General features: G+C 44.9%; 1 protein-coding gene across 4 annotated transcripts in view; it reads right to left on the reverse strand.

The window, feature by feature from the left end:
* The window catches only part of DEF8 (differentially expressed in FDCP 8 homolog), a 23,814-nt gene extending 4,122 nt beyond the window's left edge, over positions 1–19,692 (reverse strand). The window contains exons 1-12 of one of the 4 annotated variants that reach the window (XM_027847609.1): positions 19,559–19,641; positions 18,404–18,519; positions 13,742–13,876; positions 9,744–9,841; positions 8,120–8,269; positions 6,327–6,468; positions 6,044–6,208; positions 4,949–5,076; positions 4,639–4,752; positions 2,418–2,498; positions 1,852–1,992; positions 328–437 (exon numbers count right to left, since the gene is read on the reverse strand). In XM_027847609.1, coding sequence (XP_027703410.1) covers positions 328–437; positions 1,852–1,992; positions 2,418–2,498; positions 4,639–4,752; positions 4,949–5,076; positions 6,044–6,208; positions 6,327–6,468; positions 8,120–8,269; positions 9,744–9,841; positions 13,742–13,865 — 1,253 coding nt within the window. In that variant the 5' untranslated portion in view covers positions 13,866–13,876; positions 18,404–18,519; positions 19,559–19,641. Of the gene's footprint in view, positions 1–327; positions 438–1,851; positions 1,993–2,417; positions 2,499–4,638; positions 4,753–4,948; positions 5,077–6,043; positions 6,209–6,326; positions 6,469–8,119; positions 8,270–9,743; positions 9,842–13,741; positions 13,877–18,403; positions 18,520–19,558 lie in introns of all 4 variants that reach the window. The other 3 variants (XM_027847612.1, XM_027847610.1, XM_027847611.1) reach the window with 3 other exon arrangements.
* Positions 19,693–20,399: the final 707 nt, after the last annotated feature.

Below are 20,399 nucleotides of genomic sequence, written 5' to 3' on the forward strand. Positions count from 1 at the left end.
TGTGTGTGTGTGTGTGTGTGTGTGTGTGTGTGTGTGTGTGTGTGTGTCTGTGTGTGTGTGTGTGTGTCCCTCTATGTTAGATCACTTTCCTTTCCTCCCAAACCCCTTCCCCATGCAAACAGCTCATGAGGGCAGGACTATAGGATTCTGAGAGTGAACAAGTCCTGTTATAGGCTCCAGTAGGAAAAAACCTGGATGGAAACACAGTTTAGTAAACTGAGACCATAAACCATAAGGTCCTGCTATTCCAGGACTGAGTGTCAGGCCCAAGGAGAAAGTAAAAAAGCAGTATGGGTTAGGACAACAAGAGGCCAGGAAGGTCCCTACCTGTGAAAGACAGCAGAGCAGTCTGTGCATACTGATGTGTGGCTGTCGAAGGGGAAAAGTACATCACCCTCTTTGCAGAGTTCACATACAAAGCCTTTGGCTTGACACCGCTAGGAATGGGAGGAGACAGTAACTGAGACAAATACAGAATAGGGCAGCCCCACCACAAATCTTATCCCTGCTCAGGACAAACATAATTTCCCCAGCCTGCTAACCTCTCTGATTCAATTCTACATGCACTTAATAAGCACCTACTATGTGCAAAGAACTATGTTAAGCACTGAGGATACCCAAAAAAAAAAAAGAGAGAGAGAGAGAGAGAAACAATCTTTGCCCTCAGGGAGTTTCTATTCTACCAGGAGTGGAGAGGATATAATAAGTACAAAGGTTTGTAAATATAAAGGAATATCTGTACCACCAACTGTGGGCTCAGGAAAGACCTCCCCCCACCTCCTTTAAAAGGGGCAACTAACCTGATCCCTGAAGGAAATGGGAGGTGAGGAAGGTGTATTCCAGGCATATTCCAGGCATGAGCAATAGCTCATGCAAAAACATGGGGTAAGAAATGGCTTGTCTGTCTAAGAGCTAGGAGGCCAGTTTGGACAGAACATGAAGTACACAGGAGGGAAAAATAAGACCTAGTCTCAAATGGTAGGTGACAGCCCAGATTGTGAAAGTCTTTAAATTCCAGGTTGAGGAGCCTGTGTTTTTATTTTAGTGGCAATGGGAAGCAACTGATGATTTTTCAGTAGAAGAATATGACACGATTAGACATGAATTTTGGAATATTAATTTGGTAGCTGTGTAGCGGACAGCTTGAAAAACCGATAAACTAGAAATAGGGAGATTCTCAGGCTACTGAAATAGCTGTGGTCCCAAGTAATGAGGGTCTGAACTAGGGTAATGGCTATGTGAGTTGAGAGAGGGGCATATAATAGAGATTATATAGGTAGAATCAATAAGACTTTGCAATTGACTAGACATGAGAGAATGAAGTGTCAATGATGACTCTAAGGTTGTGAATTTCCATCATTGGAAGGATGGTGGTACCCTCCACAGAAACGGCTAAAGGAGGGATGGGATTCGAGGAAAACATAATGAATTTTGTTCTGGACGTGTTGAGTTTGATTGGCCAATGAGACATCCAAATAGAGATATCCAATACACTACTGGTAATACTTGATTGGAGTTCAGAAGTTATTGGGGCTGGATAGACAGATGTGGAAGTCTGCATAGAGACTGTGAATCAATCCATGGGATCTGATGAGTTTACTCACCTGCCACAAATTCTAGCTGGATACCTGCCCTGCCCCCTCTCTCCAACCACCCTCTTTTAGCTCTCACAGAATGAGAAGGGACCAGGAACTGGCCAGATCTGCCTTCCTCATGTTTGTTTAGTAGAGAACATTAACTCTGACCCACAAAGCTAGGGTTCAAGTGGCTTGTTACGTCAGGTCAGAGGAGTAATAAAACCCCAAAAGGCAGGAGGCCACTCTCCTCTCCCCTGCCTTGACCACACCTCACCTCACAGTCTAGCTTGATGTGTTTGGCGAAGAGAGTATGGATCTCTGTCAGAGAGCAGCTGAGGCGGCCAATGTTGATGTCCACTAGGTCCTGCAGGGAATACATCTCATCGTTCTCCACAAAGTGCTGCCGGTCCTGGAGCTGGAAGGCCAGAGCTGCTCTGGACTGGGAGGCCGGCTACTCACAGGTCACATCCATCCTACTTACTGACATCCATTTCCTGCACAGCCCGCTCCAACCCCTGGGTCTCGTCATCCTAGGCAAACTTACCCAGCACTCCCTCAACCTCCTTAAGAGTTGAGAGTTGGCTAAAGGGGGAAGAGTGGAGACTCTAAGGGGCCTTATTACAACCATATTTACCTGGGCTCATTTGGTCTAGATGTCACACTAGCCTCAAATGAGCAGAAATCAGTTGATTTAGGGGCATTAATATCATAGATGAGATGCCAGTGTGACCAAACAAGTTAATGTAAACAGGCTACATCCCTGAGCGTGTCTACATACACGCATGCTCTGTCCTATGTGGTCTTCTCCCTTCCCATATGCTTTCCCAGAAGTGGTCTGACCTGTAATAGTAGACGAGCTTCCATGGCCTCTTTACAAGTAATGAAATATGGCTTCATGAGCAGGATATCCTGCCGCAGTTTCTGCAGAGAAGGTAGAAAAAATGAACCACCATCACCAGTCAACATCAGAGCCCTAGGAAAAGGTGCTATAGTCTAGATTTTAGCGCACACACTTCATTTGTGGCTGCTCTTTCTCACCCTTACTCAAGTCTTAGAGAGGCAGCATGGGGTAGTGGACACAAGGCCGACCTCAGAATCAGGAAGACCTAGGTTCCATTTACACACACACTGGCAGAGTGACCAGGGCAAGCTGCTTAATCTCTCAATGCATCGGGCAACTCCGTAAGATATAAAGTGCAGAGAAGGTACCGATCTGCATTGGTATTGGAAGTTCCCTACACCAATAGTTCCCTATACCAAACTGAAATAGAAATGAATCCCTGTAGGCAGCATACTTTACTTAGAAAACCACAAATTAACATTCTCTATGTTGTGTCATATTTTAATTTATTTCATTAAATACTTCCCAATTACATTTTCATCTGGTTCAGGCCATACTCTAAAGTTTTGCTAATTGCTTTTGGCACCTACCTCTTCCCTAAACCAATAGAATCACAGGGACAGCCCTCCCCCTCCCAAAAAAAGGTACCTATGCCTTAGAGCAGCAGTTCTCAAAGTACGGTCTAGGGGCTGTTTGGAGGCCCCAAGATCCTTTCAGTGGGTCCATGAGGTTAAAACTATTTTTATAATAAAACTAAGATGTCTTAATTTCAAATACAGTAAACAATAATAGATAAACAAAAGCTCTTTGGGGGAGGGTTCTAAATCATTTTTATGAGTCTAAAGGTGTTCTGAGATCAAATAGTCTGAGAACTGCTGCCCTAGGTCAGCTCTGAGCATTCGTGTTTGCTCTATTCAGGGCACAGACACCCCCAAATTTGACATTTTACTCTCATTTATCTCCACATCTAACCAGGTATTGAGTCATGCTTTCTACTTCTCTTGCATACACCCTCTACATCCCTCTTCTCTCCATTCACACAGCCACAGTCCTAATTCAGGGCCTCAACACAACTCGCCTAGACTATCCAGTAATCCCCAAATGGTCTCTTTCCTATACAAGCAATCATTTACCCAAAGTGATATTCTTAAAACACAGGGCTAACCATGTCATTCCATTACTCAAAAATGTCCTATGCTTACAGAAGACAATACAAACACTTGGGAGTAGGCAGCTAGGTGGTGCACTGAATCTCTAGAGTATCAGGATGAGTTCAAATCTGACCTCAGACAATTACTGTGTGACCCTAGATCACTTAACCTCTATTTGCCTTAATTTCTTCATCTGTAAAATGGGGATAATAATAGTACTTACCTCTCAGGGTTGTTGTGAGGACCAAATGAGATAATAAGTGTTAAGCGCTTAACATAGTGCCTGGCACAAGTGCTATATTTTGTTGTTGTTCAATTGTTTCAGTCATGTTCGAATCTTTGTGATCCTATTTGGGGTTTTCTTGGCAAAGATACTAGAGTGGTTTGCCATTTCCTTCTTCAGCCCATTTTACAGATGAGAAAACTGAGATAAGCAGGGTTAAGTGACTTGCCCAAGGTCACACAGCTAGTAAGTATCTGAGGCTAGATTTGAACTCAGATCTCCTTGACTCCAGGCTGGGCACTCTATCCACTGCATCACCTAGCTGCCCAAGCCCTATATACATGCTAATTATTATCTGTTTGACTCCTAAGTCCTATTCACAATCTGGCTCCAGACTACCTTTCCAGGTGATTTACATATGACTCTCCTTCACATATGTGTTCCAACTAGACTGGCCTGGTTGATGATCCTTGCACAAGAAATTCCGCACAGAACCCCTTCCCATGACTGGATTCCCCCTCCTCATCTCTGCCTTCTAGAATCGCTCACTTTCCCACAGCTCCACCCAGCGCCAGCTCTTTGTGTCCTTCCTACTCTTTAGCTATTGTCCTCTCCCCATTACCCTGCATTTACTTTGTATACCTTTTGTTCTTATAGATTGTAGCACAACAGTATTTCAGTCCCTAGAAGACAGGAACTGTTGTTCTGTTTCTGTCATGCTATCCCTAGCACGGTTCCTGGCCCATAAATGCTTGTTGAATGAACAAATACCAAACGTGAAGAGATCTAGAATCAGGGGGTTCCTGATCCAAGAGCCCTTCCTGGGGCTGGCCCTTTTGAGCTTACCCGGATCTCCACCAGCTCCTCCACATAGTTGAATAAGAGCGGGTTGATCTCCCGTAGTTTGAGCACTGGCCTGGACACCATCAGTGTGAGATAGCGCATGCTGCATCGAGATACCTAGGGGAGGACACCACCCTTACCACCCAATAATTGCCTCCCTGGGCTGTCCTCCCTTGGCCTGGGTCCAATAAGAGGGTGATTCCCACCCCCACCCCCACCCCCACCTCCCTTCTTTTCTTTGATTCAAACAGCCCCACCTGCAAGGGAAAGACAGGGTGGGACTTGGGGAAGTGGTCCAGGTGAGCCTCCTCACCTTTCGAGGCTCAAAGTCCCAGTTGTGAATGACTCGGGCAGGAATGACGGCCAGGTCATTCCAGTGGCAGTTACTGCAGTAATACTGACCAGTGTAGTCACACTGCCGAGCTTCACTAGGCACACCTCCTAGGGGGAACAAAACAAAACCAAAATATAAATAAAAGCAAATAAAACAAAACAATATACCAAAGCAAGAAGAAGGATATTTTTAAAAAAAGGTCAGGGCCTAAATACTGCTCTCAAATCAATCAAGTGCTGTCCTCAGAGATTCTTGTTCGACTGCCTCCAGCTAATATCAAAGGCAGTCAGTGTTGAGACTCAGACCCAGGTCTCCTGACTCCCAGTGTGCTGTTCAATATACCAGGGGTTCTTAACTTTTTTAGTGTCATGAACCTGGTTTGGGGAAGCCTACAGACCCTTCTCAGAATCAGATTTTTAAATACATAAAATACAATAAGCTTATAAAGAAAACCAATTATATTGAAATATAAGTTCAAAGAGTCCATTTCTATACCATGCTGCCTGTCTAACCTTATTTCCCAGTGACTGTACCTTAGTCTTCCCCAGGATAATCCCATCTCTGCTACAGCCAAACTTCAAACCCACTGAAACTGATTCCCTCTGCCACACACACTTGCTTATGCCTCTTCCTACCTGGAATACCCTATCCCTCTCTCCTCTATAAGTCATTTTCTTCCCTCAAAGCCCAGCTCAAGTCTCTGTCTCTTCATCAAAGCCTTCCCTGACTAGCCCAGCCCTCAGGGATCACCCCCTCCTCAGAATTCCTATAATACATATTTTCATACCATGAATCTGGTAGTTAACTTCTCTCTTATGGCATTAATGATCTTCTTAGGTCCCTGTCCTATCTTCCAAACTATATTATAAGTCCCTTGACAGCAAAGCCCACGTCTTGGATCTTTTATCACAATCACCTAGTACAGTGGCCCTCCATATGTCTTATATTCAATCAATGATTAAGAGGCCCTCATGCACACTCCCGTGCTTCCCTATTCTCTTGCTGCCCTCCTCCTCCATCAGGATATACCAAGGCTGGAGCAATCAGTGGGACAGGCATATGGAGCACACTCACGAAGAGACACTGGTGCCCGGCATTCAGCACAGCGATAATCTTGACTATCTAGGCCAGTCTCTGGACAAATGTTCAGCTCGTACTCTGCCTGGTGACTGACCTTCGAGCGGACACAGGGCTTGGAGATGAGGTTCAGGCACTTGCTATGACATCGATAGTAGCAACCTGTAGCAGATTAGGTAAGAGGTAAGAAGACATAATGGGCCCCATTGAACCTCATCAACTCTCAACTCCAGTGTTTCTTCTCCCAGCCTTGGAAGGGTCTATGGTCCTGGTGACTCACCTGTGCAGGTATACCACGTCTGGATCAGGCCCCAGATGATGGTGCTACATTTGTCACAACTCTGCTTGACACTTTTGCTCTTTTCCTTGTAGAACCGGTGCTCAAGGAGGACACGGATATTGGGTTCATCTTCATTTGGATCCTATAGCATGGAAGCAGGGGACATAGGTGTATGAAGGGGCAGAAAGAGATTCCTTGAGGAGTCCTCTTCTCCCCTCCTCCCATCACAAACTGACTTCTCAGTTCACGCCTCTCATCTTTAAAGAAAAGATGATGCAGACCATCGGGCTATATTCAGGTTACTATTCTCTCCATGTTCCCAGGGATACTCACTCAGTAAACTGGGACTAGGAGTCTGAAAAGTGGCTAATTTGTTTTGGATGAGGAACCCTGCAGAACATGCTTCCTGATAATCCTGAACTGCCTGGAGACCTTTCCTGATGGTAGCAATTTGCCTTGAGCTCCCCTTGAACAATAAATACCAACGAATAATCATATTATGATTATCAGCTATGGACAAAGGTGCAGGTTATCTAGAAGAATGAGGTGATGCATGTACAAAAATATTTATAGCAGCTCTTCTTGTGGTGGCAAAGAGTTGGAAATTGAGGGAATGCTCATCACTTGGGGAATGGCTGAATAAGTTGTGATATATGAATGTAATGGAATACTGTTGTGCTATAAGAAATGATGAGCAGGCAGACTTCAGAAAAACCTGGAAAAACCTGTATGGACTGATGCTGAGTGAAGTGAGCAGAACCAGGAGAATGTCGTACACAGTAACAGCAACACTGTGCGAAGATAAACTTTGATAGACTTAGCCCTTCTCAGCAATACAATTATTCGAGACAATTCCAAAAGACTCATGATGGAGAATGCTGTCCACATCCATAGAAAGAACTGTGGAGTCTGAGTGCAGATCAAAGCATACTATTTTCACTTTTTTTGTTTTTTCTTTCTCGTGGTTTTTCCCTTTTGTTCTGATTCTTCTTTCACAACACGACTAATGTGGAAATATATTTAATATGATTGTACATGTATAACCTGTATCAAATTGCTTCCTATCTTGGGGAGGGAGAAGGGGAGGGAGGAAGGGAGAAAAATTTGAAACTCAAAATCTTATAAAAGCGAATGGTGAAAACTATCTTTACATGTAATTGGGAAAAAAAATAAAATACTATTAAACGGGGGGAAAAAAAAGAAATGAGGTAATGGTTCCTGTCAGATTACATCTAGGATAGTGCATTCAGTTGTGGGTACCCTATTTTAGAGAGTATATCCAGGGTGACAAAGGGGTTGAGGACAATACCACACAGGCACCAATTGGAAGAAATGGGGGTGTTTATCCTGGAGAAGAGAAGTCTTAGTGGGGAAATGAGTGGTAAGTATTTGAAGGGCTGGTATGTGTAGAAGGGATTACACTTGTTCTGCTGGATCCTGGAGGATCCAACTAGGATGAAGGGGCAGAAGTTACAGAAAGCCAGATTTAGGCGGCTTCATGACAGGATAAAACTTTACAGTGAGAGTGCTCTGAAATTGGAATGGAAGTTCCCCTCCCGTGAGCTCTTCTAGAGAAGGCTAGCCAGCTATGCAGGGGGCATGTTGCAAAGGGGATTACTGTTAAGTTCAGGTCGGGCTAGATGAAACCTAAGGTTTCTCTCAGTTTTGTGCCAGAGAATGTACCGAAGCAGATAAAGTTGGCAGCTCCTCCCTAGGTTTGTCCCTCTGGACTTTGCCCTGTGACTCTAAGGTACACAGGGCTCTAGGTGGGAGGGATGGGGGTAAGCACACACCTTCAGCTCCTGGAGCTTTAGCCTGAGGTGGATCAGCCTCACAACAGCATCCTTCTGCTTCTCAGAATGCTCCGGCAGCTCCAAGATCACCTGCTTGCACTCCTCGATGGCTTGTCGAAGCTGCTCAATGTCTGAAGCCAGGAATAGCCCCTGCCCACACAGGGCCTAGGGTTAGAGGTGCCTCTCTCACCCCGGTCCCTGCACATGCATCTTTTGAACTCAAGTCAGCATGTCCCTGCCTTGGTACCCAAAGCCAGAGCACCCTCTAACAATGCCTGGAGCTGTGGACTCTTGGCTGTCAGGGCCTCAGGGCTGGGAGACCCCTTCCCTACTCTGTTAAACCAAACTCTGATCCCCCAAACTCAACAATCTCTAGTAGTTCTATATACTCACGAGACCTATTGGCCAAGGTCATACATTCTAGTGCCTACAACTGGCGAGAGAGGCAGCCTTGGAGTCACAGAGCTCAGAGGAGAAGTCAGATGATGGTCCCCCAACAGAGCACATCTGGGACACTGCACTCAGTTCTGGGCACCACATTTTGGAGAGGACACCAAAACACTGGAGCATATTCAGAGGAGGACAACCAGGAGGGCAAGGGGCCTAGGCATGTTGCCATTTAAGGATCAGTTGGAGGAAATGGGGATGTTCAGCCTGGAGAAAATAAGTGTTGGTGGGGGCGGGGACAGGATATCAAGCATGTGAAGAGTGGTCATATGGAAGAAGGATTATATTTGTTTTGATGATAATTGCCTCCCATTATAGAGGAGGAAATGAGGCCCAGCAAAGGAAAGGGACTTGCTGAAGATCAGGTAGTGAGTTAAATCCAATTCAAGAAGCATTTATTAAATGCCTACTGCTATGTGCCAAGCACTGGAGACATAAGTCCCTTGTCCTCAAGGAACTTAAGAGTCTATGAGGAGGGCCAACATGGACACAGAAAATTAAACATAAAAATTCATATACAATAGGGTGAATCAGGAATGGCCTCTTGCGAGAGGTAGAACTTCATATGGGCCATCAAAGGGAGCTAGGGATGAAGGTAAGAAGGGAGCGAATTTCAGCCATGAAGCATGGCCTGTGAAAAGGCATGGAGATCAGGATTGGTAGCAGGGTTTGGACTAGAACCCAGGGCTCCTGCCCTCACAGTCTAGTGTAGTCAGGAGGAAGGGATGGAGGGAAAGGTGATCACATTATGATGTTCTCCCTCCTTCCTGGATCTACTCAGGTCAAGGAAGAGGCCACTGGGAAAGTGTGGAGGCTGAAGGTGACCCAGAAGGAGAAGTGAAATCATGATAGGCCAGAATACAGGTTCTTTGCCTTTTTGCATTTTGGACCCCTTTGGCAGTCTGCAGAACGCTATGGACCCCTTCTCAGAAAGCTTACAAAGGAAACCAATTATATTGAAATAGCTATTAAAAAAAGCAAGTTCATGGATCCCCTCAGGTTAAGAACTCTTAGACCAGGGACAATACATGAAAGGACCAGAGATAATAGACACTCAAAATCTGGCTACACCAGAATCCTTTGTTTTGGGGAGAGGGAGGAAGAAATTCCTCTCCCACACCAACAAGAGCCCAAGTGAGTTTTCAGTAGACAGATTTCACCACCCAGGGGTACATACCACAGGACGAGAAAAGTGGTCCTCAGCCAAGCCCAGGTCCATCATGCGTTCAGTACACCTGAACTCTGGTTCCTGATGGGGCGGATCCAGCGGTGAATCTGCAATGGGTCACAGAAAGAGGGAAAACGAGGAATAGGGATGAACCAAAACATCTGACCTTGTTGTTTTTTACTTTCTTCCCCCAGTCTTTAAGATTCCAAGACTTTTAATCAAGGGATTGGTTTGTTTCAGTACCCAAACCCAGAGCATCCACTAGAGCTAAAAAATGCATTCTAGCTGACTTTGGGGCTTTGAACTCTAGACTCCTGATCCCTCAGGACCAAGGGGAGCGCCTTTCCTACCCTTCCCCACCCCCCCATTTCCAAATCCTTTTTGGCAGTCTGTTTTTATAGCTTTGCTCCCTGTATTCACCAGGTTTTATTTAGCTAAGTCCCCTAGGGCAGAGGGCAAAGTCATGAAGGGCATTGGACACTAGACTAGAGAAGTAGAACCTTTCTTTCATGTTTGCAAGCAGAAGTGGGCTGAAGATTACTACTGTAAGGGAGCAAGAGAGGGCATAGAAATGCACGTGCCCCCAGAAAATTATGGATTTTTTAAAAAAGTTAAACATTTGTTGAATATTCAATCATAAAGATGTTAATTTTTATTCATCAAAGAAACAAATCTAACTAAACTTAATTTATTTAAATTAACAACTAAACTTTATTTTAAAAATAGGAACTTTCCCAAGGGTTCCTTTTCATTAAACCTTTCCCTTCTCTTTTCAGCCTTATAGTCTTAGCTAAAAAAAGCATCTTTCCAATTGGACCCTGATCCCCTAGTCATTCATTTTGCCATCAAGTATAAGTAGTATACTGGAGAGGGAGATGGCAAACCATGCTAGTATCTTTGCCAAGAAAACCCCATGGACAGTATTGGTGTGCACGTGGACAGTGTGGTGGTCCACAAGGACCCGAAGAGTCACACACGACTGAATGACTGAACAACAATGAGTAGTGTAGGTCAAGGACCAATGACCAGAGATGGAGCTTTTAAAAATTTTCATTTTTGTGGAGGGCCCCAAAACAACCAAGCCATGCATCCTTCCTCTTCCCCAACAAGAGCCTCAGAAAGGCAGCAGAAGGTAGGCGAGTAGGAAACAGGGAAAGGAAGTGGTGGCAGCAGGGGCAGTAGCAACCAAGTGTCCCCAAGGACTGAAAAAGATCCTATTTCCCCTGGGATCCTGGGCAGCCTCCCCATGACAAGATGGCTGCTGGCAACGAGAGTGTGTTTGAGTACATCTGGCACATGCAAGTGCCCATGCATGCATGCGCACCCACGCATGTGCGCGCACGCACACACACACACGCACACACACACACACACACACACACACATCTATGAGGGAAGGCAATTCTTTTCCCTTCCCCAGCCCAGAACCTGACATGATACAAACCACGGCCTGCCATTCAAGTGACAGCAGCCTACAAAGTGTAACTTTTAAATGATCCAAGATAATTCCAAAAGACTGATGATGAAGAATGCTACCCACATCTTGACAAAGAGGTGACTGGACTAAATATGCAGAACAAGATACACATTGTTGGACATGGCCAATATAGGCTTTGTTTTGTTTGACTATGCATATTTATTACAAGGGTTTGGTTTCTTACCCCCCCACACACCTCTGAGGAAGATGAGGGAGAGATAATAAATTCCTAATAATAGAAAAAAAAGAAAAAAAAGAAAATTATGAAAATTCATATGTTATTTGGGAGGGGAAGGTGGGCCCTGGGCATTGCCTCAAAACCTTCTCCCATTAGTAACCCAACCTATGATGGTTGGTCAGATGAGCTAATCATCTTGGAAGCCATAAAGTCAGTAGAATGTAAGTTCTTTGAGGACAGGAACAGTGTTCATTGTGTCTTTGTTCCCCTGGAGCCTAGCACAGTCCCTAGCACGTAGTAGGTACTTAATAAATGTTTGCTGAACTAAAGAGATAAGATACAAGTTCAATCAGGGGTCATGGAGGGGATGGTAGGGGACAGCAGGTAGGTACCAGAACGAGGTGGTCCAGGAGGAAGGAAAAAGAACACTGATTTCACTGGTTTTGCCATTTTGAGTAACGAATGCATTCTATTATTAGGAATTTATCATCTCTCCCTCATCTTCCTCGGAGGTGTGGGGGGGTAAGAAACCAAACCCTTGTAATAAATATGCACGTCCTCCTCTTCTTCTGCCTCCTCCTCCCCATCAGGGACCCTACAAGAATGAACCCTTCTCCCAGCTCAAGACATTTCTTCTCTGGGAGAAGATATTTGCTCTGTTCCTTCCCAGACCTGTTCTGCAGGAATCCTGAGGATAAAAAACTGCCCCAGCTGTACCTGCCCAGAGGGAAGGGGCCCTCCTGGGTGCTGTTTCTCCAAAGGACAGCTGATTCTCCTTTTCTAACCAGCTCTCACGCAAGCAAAGTGAACTACTGATTACTTGTTATTAATGATGAACCAGGAACACAGATGAATGAAATCCCCAAACAATCTCCAAATTCAACTACTTCCACCCCTAGAGTTGACATCTTTCTCTTCTTATTGTTTCTCTTCTGGCGAAGAGGCTGTAATAGCCCAGGCGGGACAGTCATCGCTGTGAATTTAAGAGTCAACAGTCCAGAGGTTCAACTCAATTCAATTCAACAAACATTTATAAGCATCGACAATGCCAGACACTTCACTAGGTGCCAGAAATGCAAAGGCATAAGAAAGATCAGGCCCTGCTCTCAAGAAGCTTACATTCTATTAGTTCAAAATAACACGTAATGAGAAATAAATGCAAAATACAGACAAAGTCTATCAGGGTTTTCTTTGCTGGGGAGGGTACTAACCACCGGACAACAACTAACATTTATTTTGTTCCTACAATGTGTCAGGCACCATGTAAATGTTTTACAAATATCTGCTATGATCGTCACAACAACCCTGGGAGGGAAGTGCTATTGTTATCTCCATTTTATACTTGAGGAAACTGAGGCAGCCAGAGGTTAAGTGACTTGCCAGAGGTTAAGTGACTTGCCCAAGGTCATACAGCTACTAAGTAGAGATCAGGAAAGAAGCCTTCCTGTAGGAAGCAGTCCTTGAGCTGAGCCTTAAAGGACGCTAGAGATTCTTTTTTCTCAACAAAAACAACAAAAAGAATAAATGAATCTTATTTTTTATTGCTATCTTTTCTATATCACCTCAGTTTCAGAATACATTCATTTTTCCCCCTACCTACCCAGGCATCACTTATAACAAATATAAAAAGAAAAAAGAAAAAAGAGTGGGGGGGAAGCAGTTCCACAAAGCTATCACATCAACTGTGTCTGGCAGTAGCTGTAACACCTCATATCTACAGCCCTCCACTTCTCTAATGAAAGAAGGGAGGTACATTTTCCCAACTCCCTGGGGCCAAGCTTGGTTATTACAATTATAATGTTCAGTTGGGTTTCTTTTTGTTCTTTCCTTTTATACTGTCATAGTCATTACTTACATTGTTTTCCCGGCTTTACTTAGGAAACTAGGAGTTCTAATGGAGTGGTGGGACCTGGACCCCAAAAGCCCAGGTCCCACCCTCCCATAAGTTCTACCCTAGGTAAAGAGGGATGGCATTCTAGACCCAAGGAAGGAGGAGATCAGGCCCCAAGATGTTCCTTCTGGGTGAAGGGCTGGGAGCTGGCGTAAGGGTTAGCAGCAAATGCTAACCTGGACAATGGGCCAGAGTAAGGCAGAGACAAGAAGAGATGGTGTAGTCCTCAAAGGATTCATAGATTTCGAGCTGGAAGGGACCTAGAGGTCACTGAGTCTAACCCTCCCATTTTACAGATGAAGAAATTGAGGCTTAGGGAGAGGAAGTGACTTAGCTCATGTCACTAAAGCTGAGCCAAGATTTGAACCCAGGTGTTCTCACTCCAAATCCAGGGTTCTTTCCACTGTCCTCTGCTATCTCCCTATGGGCTCCTCTCCCCTTCAAGCACAAAGAGTACTCACCTTCAGGAGACAGGTCCTCAGGCTCCTTGTCAGCCCTCTGTTCATGCTGCCCGCCAGGCAGCTGCTTGTTGAAGGGGTTGAGGTGGCCTTGTCGAAAGCGTGCCAGCTTCTCATCATATTCCATAGCAGTCCAGCCTGTGGAGACCACACCAAGGCAGCCGTGAAGGAAAGAGCCCTTTGGAGCTCCTGGCTTTGCACATAATATGAAGCCAGCTTCACTTCACTCCAAATGTCCTGAGTTCCCTCTCTGAGCCATGAAGGTACAGGCTGCAGTTCCCAAAACTGCTCCTCCCCCCTTTCACTTCCCCTGGGGGGAATCTCAGGATGAGACACCCTCAGAGACCAACTCAAAAAACCAGCCTGCCATCTCTCTTCTTTCCCCTAACCCTAGGACATCAGCCGGAACAAGAAGTTCTATCCCTAGACATGCTGGCTTCTGAAAAAAAAAGTCAAGTCAACAAGCATTTATTAAGCATCTACTACGTGCCAGGCACTGTGCTAAGCATTGGAGATACAAAGAAAAGCAAAAGACAGTCCCTGCCCTCAAGAAGCTCCCACTCTAATGGGGGAGCCAACACGCAAAGAATATATAGACAAAGTAAACTTGGAAATAAGCAACACAGAGAAGGCAAGAGAGACAGTGAAAGTGCAGAGTTAAAACCTGAAATTAGCAAGGCTGTAGAGTAGCTCTTGCTGTCCTCCATTCACTCAGCGACTCCAAAGTTGCCAGGAGCCTGAGGAGAAACATGAATGACAACAAGAGACCGGTCCTCTGGAACTAAGCCAGCAGCTCAGGGATTTGAATTCACAGCCTGAGAAACAGCAAGCCTGGGTCTCCCCAGAGCTCCAACCTAGCCAAGAGGGGTCACGAGAAGCCCTTACATCACCCTACTCAGTCCCAGTTAGAGAACACAACTGGAAAAACTCTGTTCATTTCAAATGTTCTCTCTGGAACAATCAGTTATTCTTTGGCTCTCTTTCTGATCTAGATAAGATTCACTATACCAACCCTTTTGTAAAAGAAAAAATACTGTTATAATAACCTTAATAATATTTTTTTACCTTAATCTTTTTCTTTTTCATTTACTTAGTGTTTTATTTTCCCCCAATTACACGCAAAAACAATTTTAAACATTCATTTAAAAAATTTTGAGTTCCGGGGCAGCTAGGTGGTGCAGTGGATAGAGCTCTGGCCTTGGAGTCAGGAGGACCTGAGTTCGAATCTAGTCTCAGACACATGATACTTATTAGCTATGTGACCCTGGGCAAGTCACTTAACCCTGATTGCTCACCAAAAAAAAAAAAAAAAAGGAGAAGAAGAAGAAGAAGAAAAATTTTGAGGTCCAAATTCTCTGCCTCCCTCTCCTCCCCCCTCACTGAGAAGACAAGCAATTTGATATAGGTTGTACATATGTACTCATGCAAAATATATTTCCATATTAGTCATTTAACAATCATTTCAACAATACAAACAAAATAAGGAACAGAATCCCAAGGAAAGTCATAAAATCTAAAATATTTATATTCGAACAAACAAAAAAGAACTTGAAAAGTTTCACAAAATAATTATTTGCTAGATCCCCTTCCCATCTCTTCTCCATTTGCATCTGTGGTTGATGGTGTTTTTTAAAAAATTCTATGTAGGGGCAGCTAGGTGGCACAGCAGATAGAGCTCCTGCCGTGGAGTCAGGAGGACCTGGGGTCAAATTCGACCTCAGACACTTGACACTCACTAGCTATGTAACCCTAGGCAAGTCACTTAACCTCGATTGCCTCACCCAAAAAAAAAAAAAATTCTATGTGGACAATAATGTGTATATTCTTCTAAGACCACTTTCTTCATTTTGTGTTGCTTTATGGAAATCTTTCTATAGGGGCAGTTAGGTGGTACAGTGGATAGAGTACAGGGCCTGGAGTCAGGAAGACTCATCTTCCTGAGTTCAAATCTAGCCTCAGACATTTACTAGCTGTGTGACCCTGGACAAGTCACTGAACCCTGTTGGCCTCAGTTTGCTCATCTGTAAAATGGACTGGAGAAGGAAATGGCAAACCACTCGAGTATCTTTGCCAAGAAAACCCCAAAGGGGGTCATAAAGAGTAGGACGGGACTGAAAAGACTGAACAACAATAGATGTTTTTTCCAAAATGTATTCTCCACCACTGCCATTTTGACAGCACCATAATGCTCCTTTCCATTCATACATGTACTTCAGCATGTGGTCTATTAAGTACACATTTATTCAGCCATTCTCCCAATAATGAAACAAAAAGGTGATTTCCAGTTTTTTCACTCTTACACATCAGGCAACTGAATATTTTTGAACAACTAACAAACCTATTGCCTTGTCTTTGGACATCTCCTGCCTAAGGTGGATGGGACATGACTTTACCACCTCTCAAACACTGCCTAAAATAGAGGAAACAAAATACTTGTGGCTTATCACATCACTCAGAAATTAATCGAATGCCTTCATTCCTTAACAACCCAAGTTACAATCAATGACAATTTTTATGGTCAGAAAAAAGATGCCTCAGAGATCATCTAGGACGGCATCTTAATGTAAGAAATGGGAGGAGGGGAACAACCCAGAGAGGGTAAGTGACTTGGGTGCCATCACACAGTCTGGACAAGAGCTTTCTGCTTGTCCAGTAAGGTGGGTCTATGGGGGAGGGGGGTTTCAGCACCTTCACTCCACTTGTGAAGATCACAGACTCAGGAAAGCCAGTGACTTGGAGGTCAGTTAGTGCCTAGTAGGGTTGGGGGAATGATTTTTCCTTCAGTTTCAGCATCCTGTTAATTTCACTTCTACTGACAAATCATTTCCACTATCATCATTTCCAGCTCCCTCACCAGCAGCCATGCCTCAAGACCAGAAATCAAAGAACAGGAAGACTTAACCCTTTATGCCTGGAATATCTGCCCAGGGGCCCCATAGTGTTGACTGGGGGCTGCTGCTTCAACTGCTCATTATATAATAATAATTATGATAACTAGTGTTACTGTCTTATTTGATCCTCATAACAACCCTAGGAGGTAGGTACTATCAATATTCCTATTTTACAGATGAAGAAACCGAGGTAAATAGATTGACCTGCCCAGGGTCACAGAGCCAGTAAATATCTGAGGTGGATTTGAACTTGAGTCTTCCTCATTCAAAGTCTAGCACTCAGTCCACTGTGCCATACACCTAGTACACTTATTTCACTTTATTCACCAGCCTCCATGCAGCTTACTACCAGTTGAGCCCCCTTTCTTCCCACTCCATTCTTTCCAGTTCTGGAATTACAATCATATTAACTGTCATTGTTCCTAAAAGACAAATGACTATCTACTTGTAATCTCCATTGTGGCCCCACTCATCAGTTTCCCAAATCAAAATATCCCTCCTGGACCATCAGTTCCCAGTGTAGTATGTATGTTCTCCCGGAGGATGAAGGACAAACAACAATGTTCTCCCCCATTAAAATATAAGTTCCTTGAGGGCAGGGACTGCCTTCTATTTTGTTTTTGTATGCCTAGCTCCCCAGTGCCCAGCACTATCCCTGGCACATGGTAAGTGCTTAATAAATGCATTTTCATCCATTATTTCATTCATTCTTGCCATGCCAACTGCTATGCCTGAGTGTTCTCTTCCTCAGATGTCCCAGAATGACAATACTCTAAAACCCTGCCTAACGTGAGGACCAGCCAGGTTACGATCTTGTGAGGGTGGGGAATTTGCTGACTATGCTCAGGACTTACTCATTTTTGATCTAAACTTTTCTCTTGAACCCGGTCAACCAATAAGCACTGATTAAACACTTACTGTATGCCAAGCACTGGGCTAAGAGCTTGGGATACAAAGAAAAGCAACAGACAGTTCCTGCCCTCAAGGAGCTCATAGTCTAAACATGCAAACAACCATGCCCAAACAGGATAAATGCAGGATAAATTGGAGATAATCTCAGAGAGAGGGCAGTAGCAGTGTGAGGCCTAAGAAAGGCTTCCTGTAGAAGGTGGGATTTTGAAAGAAGCCAGGGTGCCAGGAAGTGGAGATAGGGAGGGAAAGAATTCCAGGTATGGGGGACAGTCAGGGGAGAAAAGTGGCAAGGGGAGACGTGGGCAGGGGTATATTTTCACTTCAGATTTATAAAATTTAGAATTGGAAGTAACCTTAGAGACCACCTAATTCAACCTGCTTATTTTTCAGGTGAGAAAACAAACCATAGCCCAGAGAGGTGAATGACTTTCCTGTGGTCACACACAGCTAGGATTCAAACTCAGGTCTTCCAGAGAAGGGATTTTCCAAGGGATCCTTTGGAGCTGATGCTCTTTGATACACGTAGGAAAAATGAAGGCAAGTGAATCAAAGTATTTCCTAAGTGCCTACTTCATGCAAGGCAAACTATGTTTTTTCCCCACTCCCACAAGGGAACCCAAACCTGACCTTCCTCTCATCTTCATCTTTGCCTGGGGGGGAGGAGGGGAGATGACTTGGCAGTTTAAAAAAAAAATCCCGTTGTTAGTTAAGTTGGCAGTTGGACCAGACAAAACACGCTGAGCAAAAACACAGCTGCAAGGGGTGACTTCACAGAGATGGAATCGAGATGTCCCCTCCCTTGTCCTTCTGGTCCCTGAACCAAAACAAGTAAATTCCAAGCAGGGCCTCTATTGGTACTCACCAACGTGACATGTTATTATGACAGCCACACCTGCTGGTCATCGGAGCAGTCGAAAGATCCCTCTCATTCATTCATTACATCTGGAATCAAAGGCTGTAGGTGCCCAAATCTGGCTCCTGAGTGCAATGTCACAGGGCTTTAAAAGCCATTTTCTGATCAAGACATTATCACTAAAAATTGTTATGCTGACTGTATATCCTCAGGATGCTCTGTCATCTCCTGACTCAAAAGTGGGCAGGGCCTTAGCCTGATGTATTAAGGGGATCACATTTCCTGCACAAATACATAGGAAGTTTCTACTTTTCTGGAGTCTGAAGGAGCTCACTGCTCTTACATGCTCACTCTCTTAGGTACCGAAGGTAGGAAGTATTAGGACCTGAAGTTCGGGGAGAAGATGAGAGGCGGAGGCACACTGAAGAGCTGAGTTCCGAAAAAAGTAGAAAAAGGCTAATAATCTCAAGCCTCAAGACTGATCCCTAAGCCTCAGTTCCCACAACTGTAAAGTAGGGATGATAATACCACTCCATCACTAATTAGCTTGCAGTCTAGTAAATAAAATGTTTTTTTAAACCCTTCGATGTTACCAAAATATGATAATGTCATTAAACCCTGAGCCTTTATAAGCCAGGGTTCAGGACTGAAGGAGTGGGGTGGCTGATAATTCTTTCCCTGCGTCTCCTGCACTGCAAAGCCCCCTTCTCTTGTCAGGCTCCCCACCTTCCCATACCCAGTGCAGCTCCAGTGCCAAGGTAAACACCCCCCAGCCTCGAGGCTAGAGCCTGTTAACGAGATGAGGGTGCCCGGACACCAGAGCCCCTCTCTGGGGTGTTTTTCCTGTGCCTGTCCAATTTTGCACCCCGACCCCGGGGACTTTTAGCCAAGGGGGGACGGTGGGGGTGCGGTGGGACCCTCTAGTGCTTTGACTACAGTGGTCCCAGGCTGGGCCGCCAGCATCCAGGAGGGAGGAGGGGAAAGGACATGGGAGGGGAGAAGAGGGAAAGAGGGAGGGAGAGGTGAAGGAGGAGAGCAGGAAAGGGGGGGAGGAGAAGAAGGAGAGGGGGAAGGAGGAAGAGGGGAGGAGGAAAGGGGTGGGGCAAAGAGGGGGGTAGAAATCTTCCCCACATCCCCCCTCCAGCAGCCGTCCTGCACACTCACCCGAGCATTGCCCGCAGCCCCCAGATCCCGGCGCTGCTGTTACTGCTGCTGAGTCCCCCCAGCCCCAGGTCCGCGGGCTGCTAGCGCTGCCGCGGCAGTCGCTACTGCTGTTTGCTATTGCCACAGCTGCCGCCGCCGCCGCGCCTGCTACATTGTAACATTAGCTGTCCCGGGGAGCCGAGATGAGGCAACCCCAGCGTCCCTAGCCCAGAGAGGCCGCCTCCGTCAGATGGGCTCGGGCCATGCTGCCGCCTCAGGCCAGGAGGTCTACTTACTCGCCTTCTTCCTGCCTTTCAAACCTCTCTCCCTAGGTGACCTCCACCTGGAATATCGTCCTTCCCTACCAAATAAAAACCTCAGGCTATTCCACTTACAAGAGAGTACAGTTTAGCCCCAAAGAAGAGATAAGAGATAACACTCTCCTTTTGCAGAGGTGAGAAATTGGAGATAGAGAGCACTGCATTTAAGTCAGATTTGGTTGCTATGTTGGTTAGTATTTTTTTTTAATTAATTTTATTAATTTATTTGCTTTTAGTTTTCAACATTTACTTCTATAAGATTTTGAGTTCTAAATTTTCTCCCCCTCCCTCAGCTCCCACCTCTCTATGATGGCGTGCAAGCTGATGTTGGCTATACATGTACAATCATATTAAACATGTTTCCACACTGTGTTGTAAAGAAGAATTAGAACCAAATGGGAAAACCATGAGAAAGAAGAAACAAACAAACAAACAAACAAAAAGGGGGAGAGAGAGAAAATAGTTTGCTTCAATCTGCAGTCAGAATCCGTAGTTCTTTCTCTGGATGTGGATAGCATTTTCCATCATGAGTCTTCGGAATT

Source organism: Vombatus ursinus, unplaced genomic scaffold (assembly GCF_900497805.2).
Source record: "Vombatus ursinus unplaced genomic scaffold, bare-nosed wombat genome assembly UNPS02005286.1, whole genome shotgun sequence".
NCBI lineage: Eukaryota > Metazoa > Chordata > Mammalia > Diprotodontia > Vombatidae > Vombatus > Vombatus ursinus.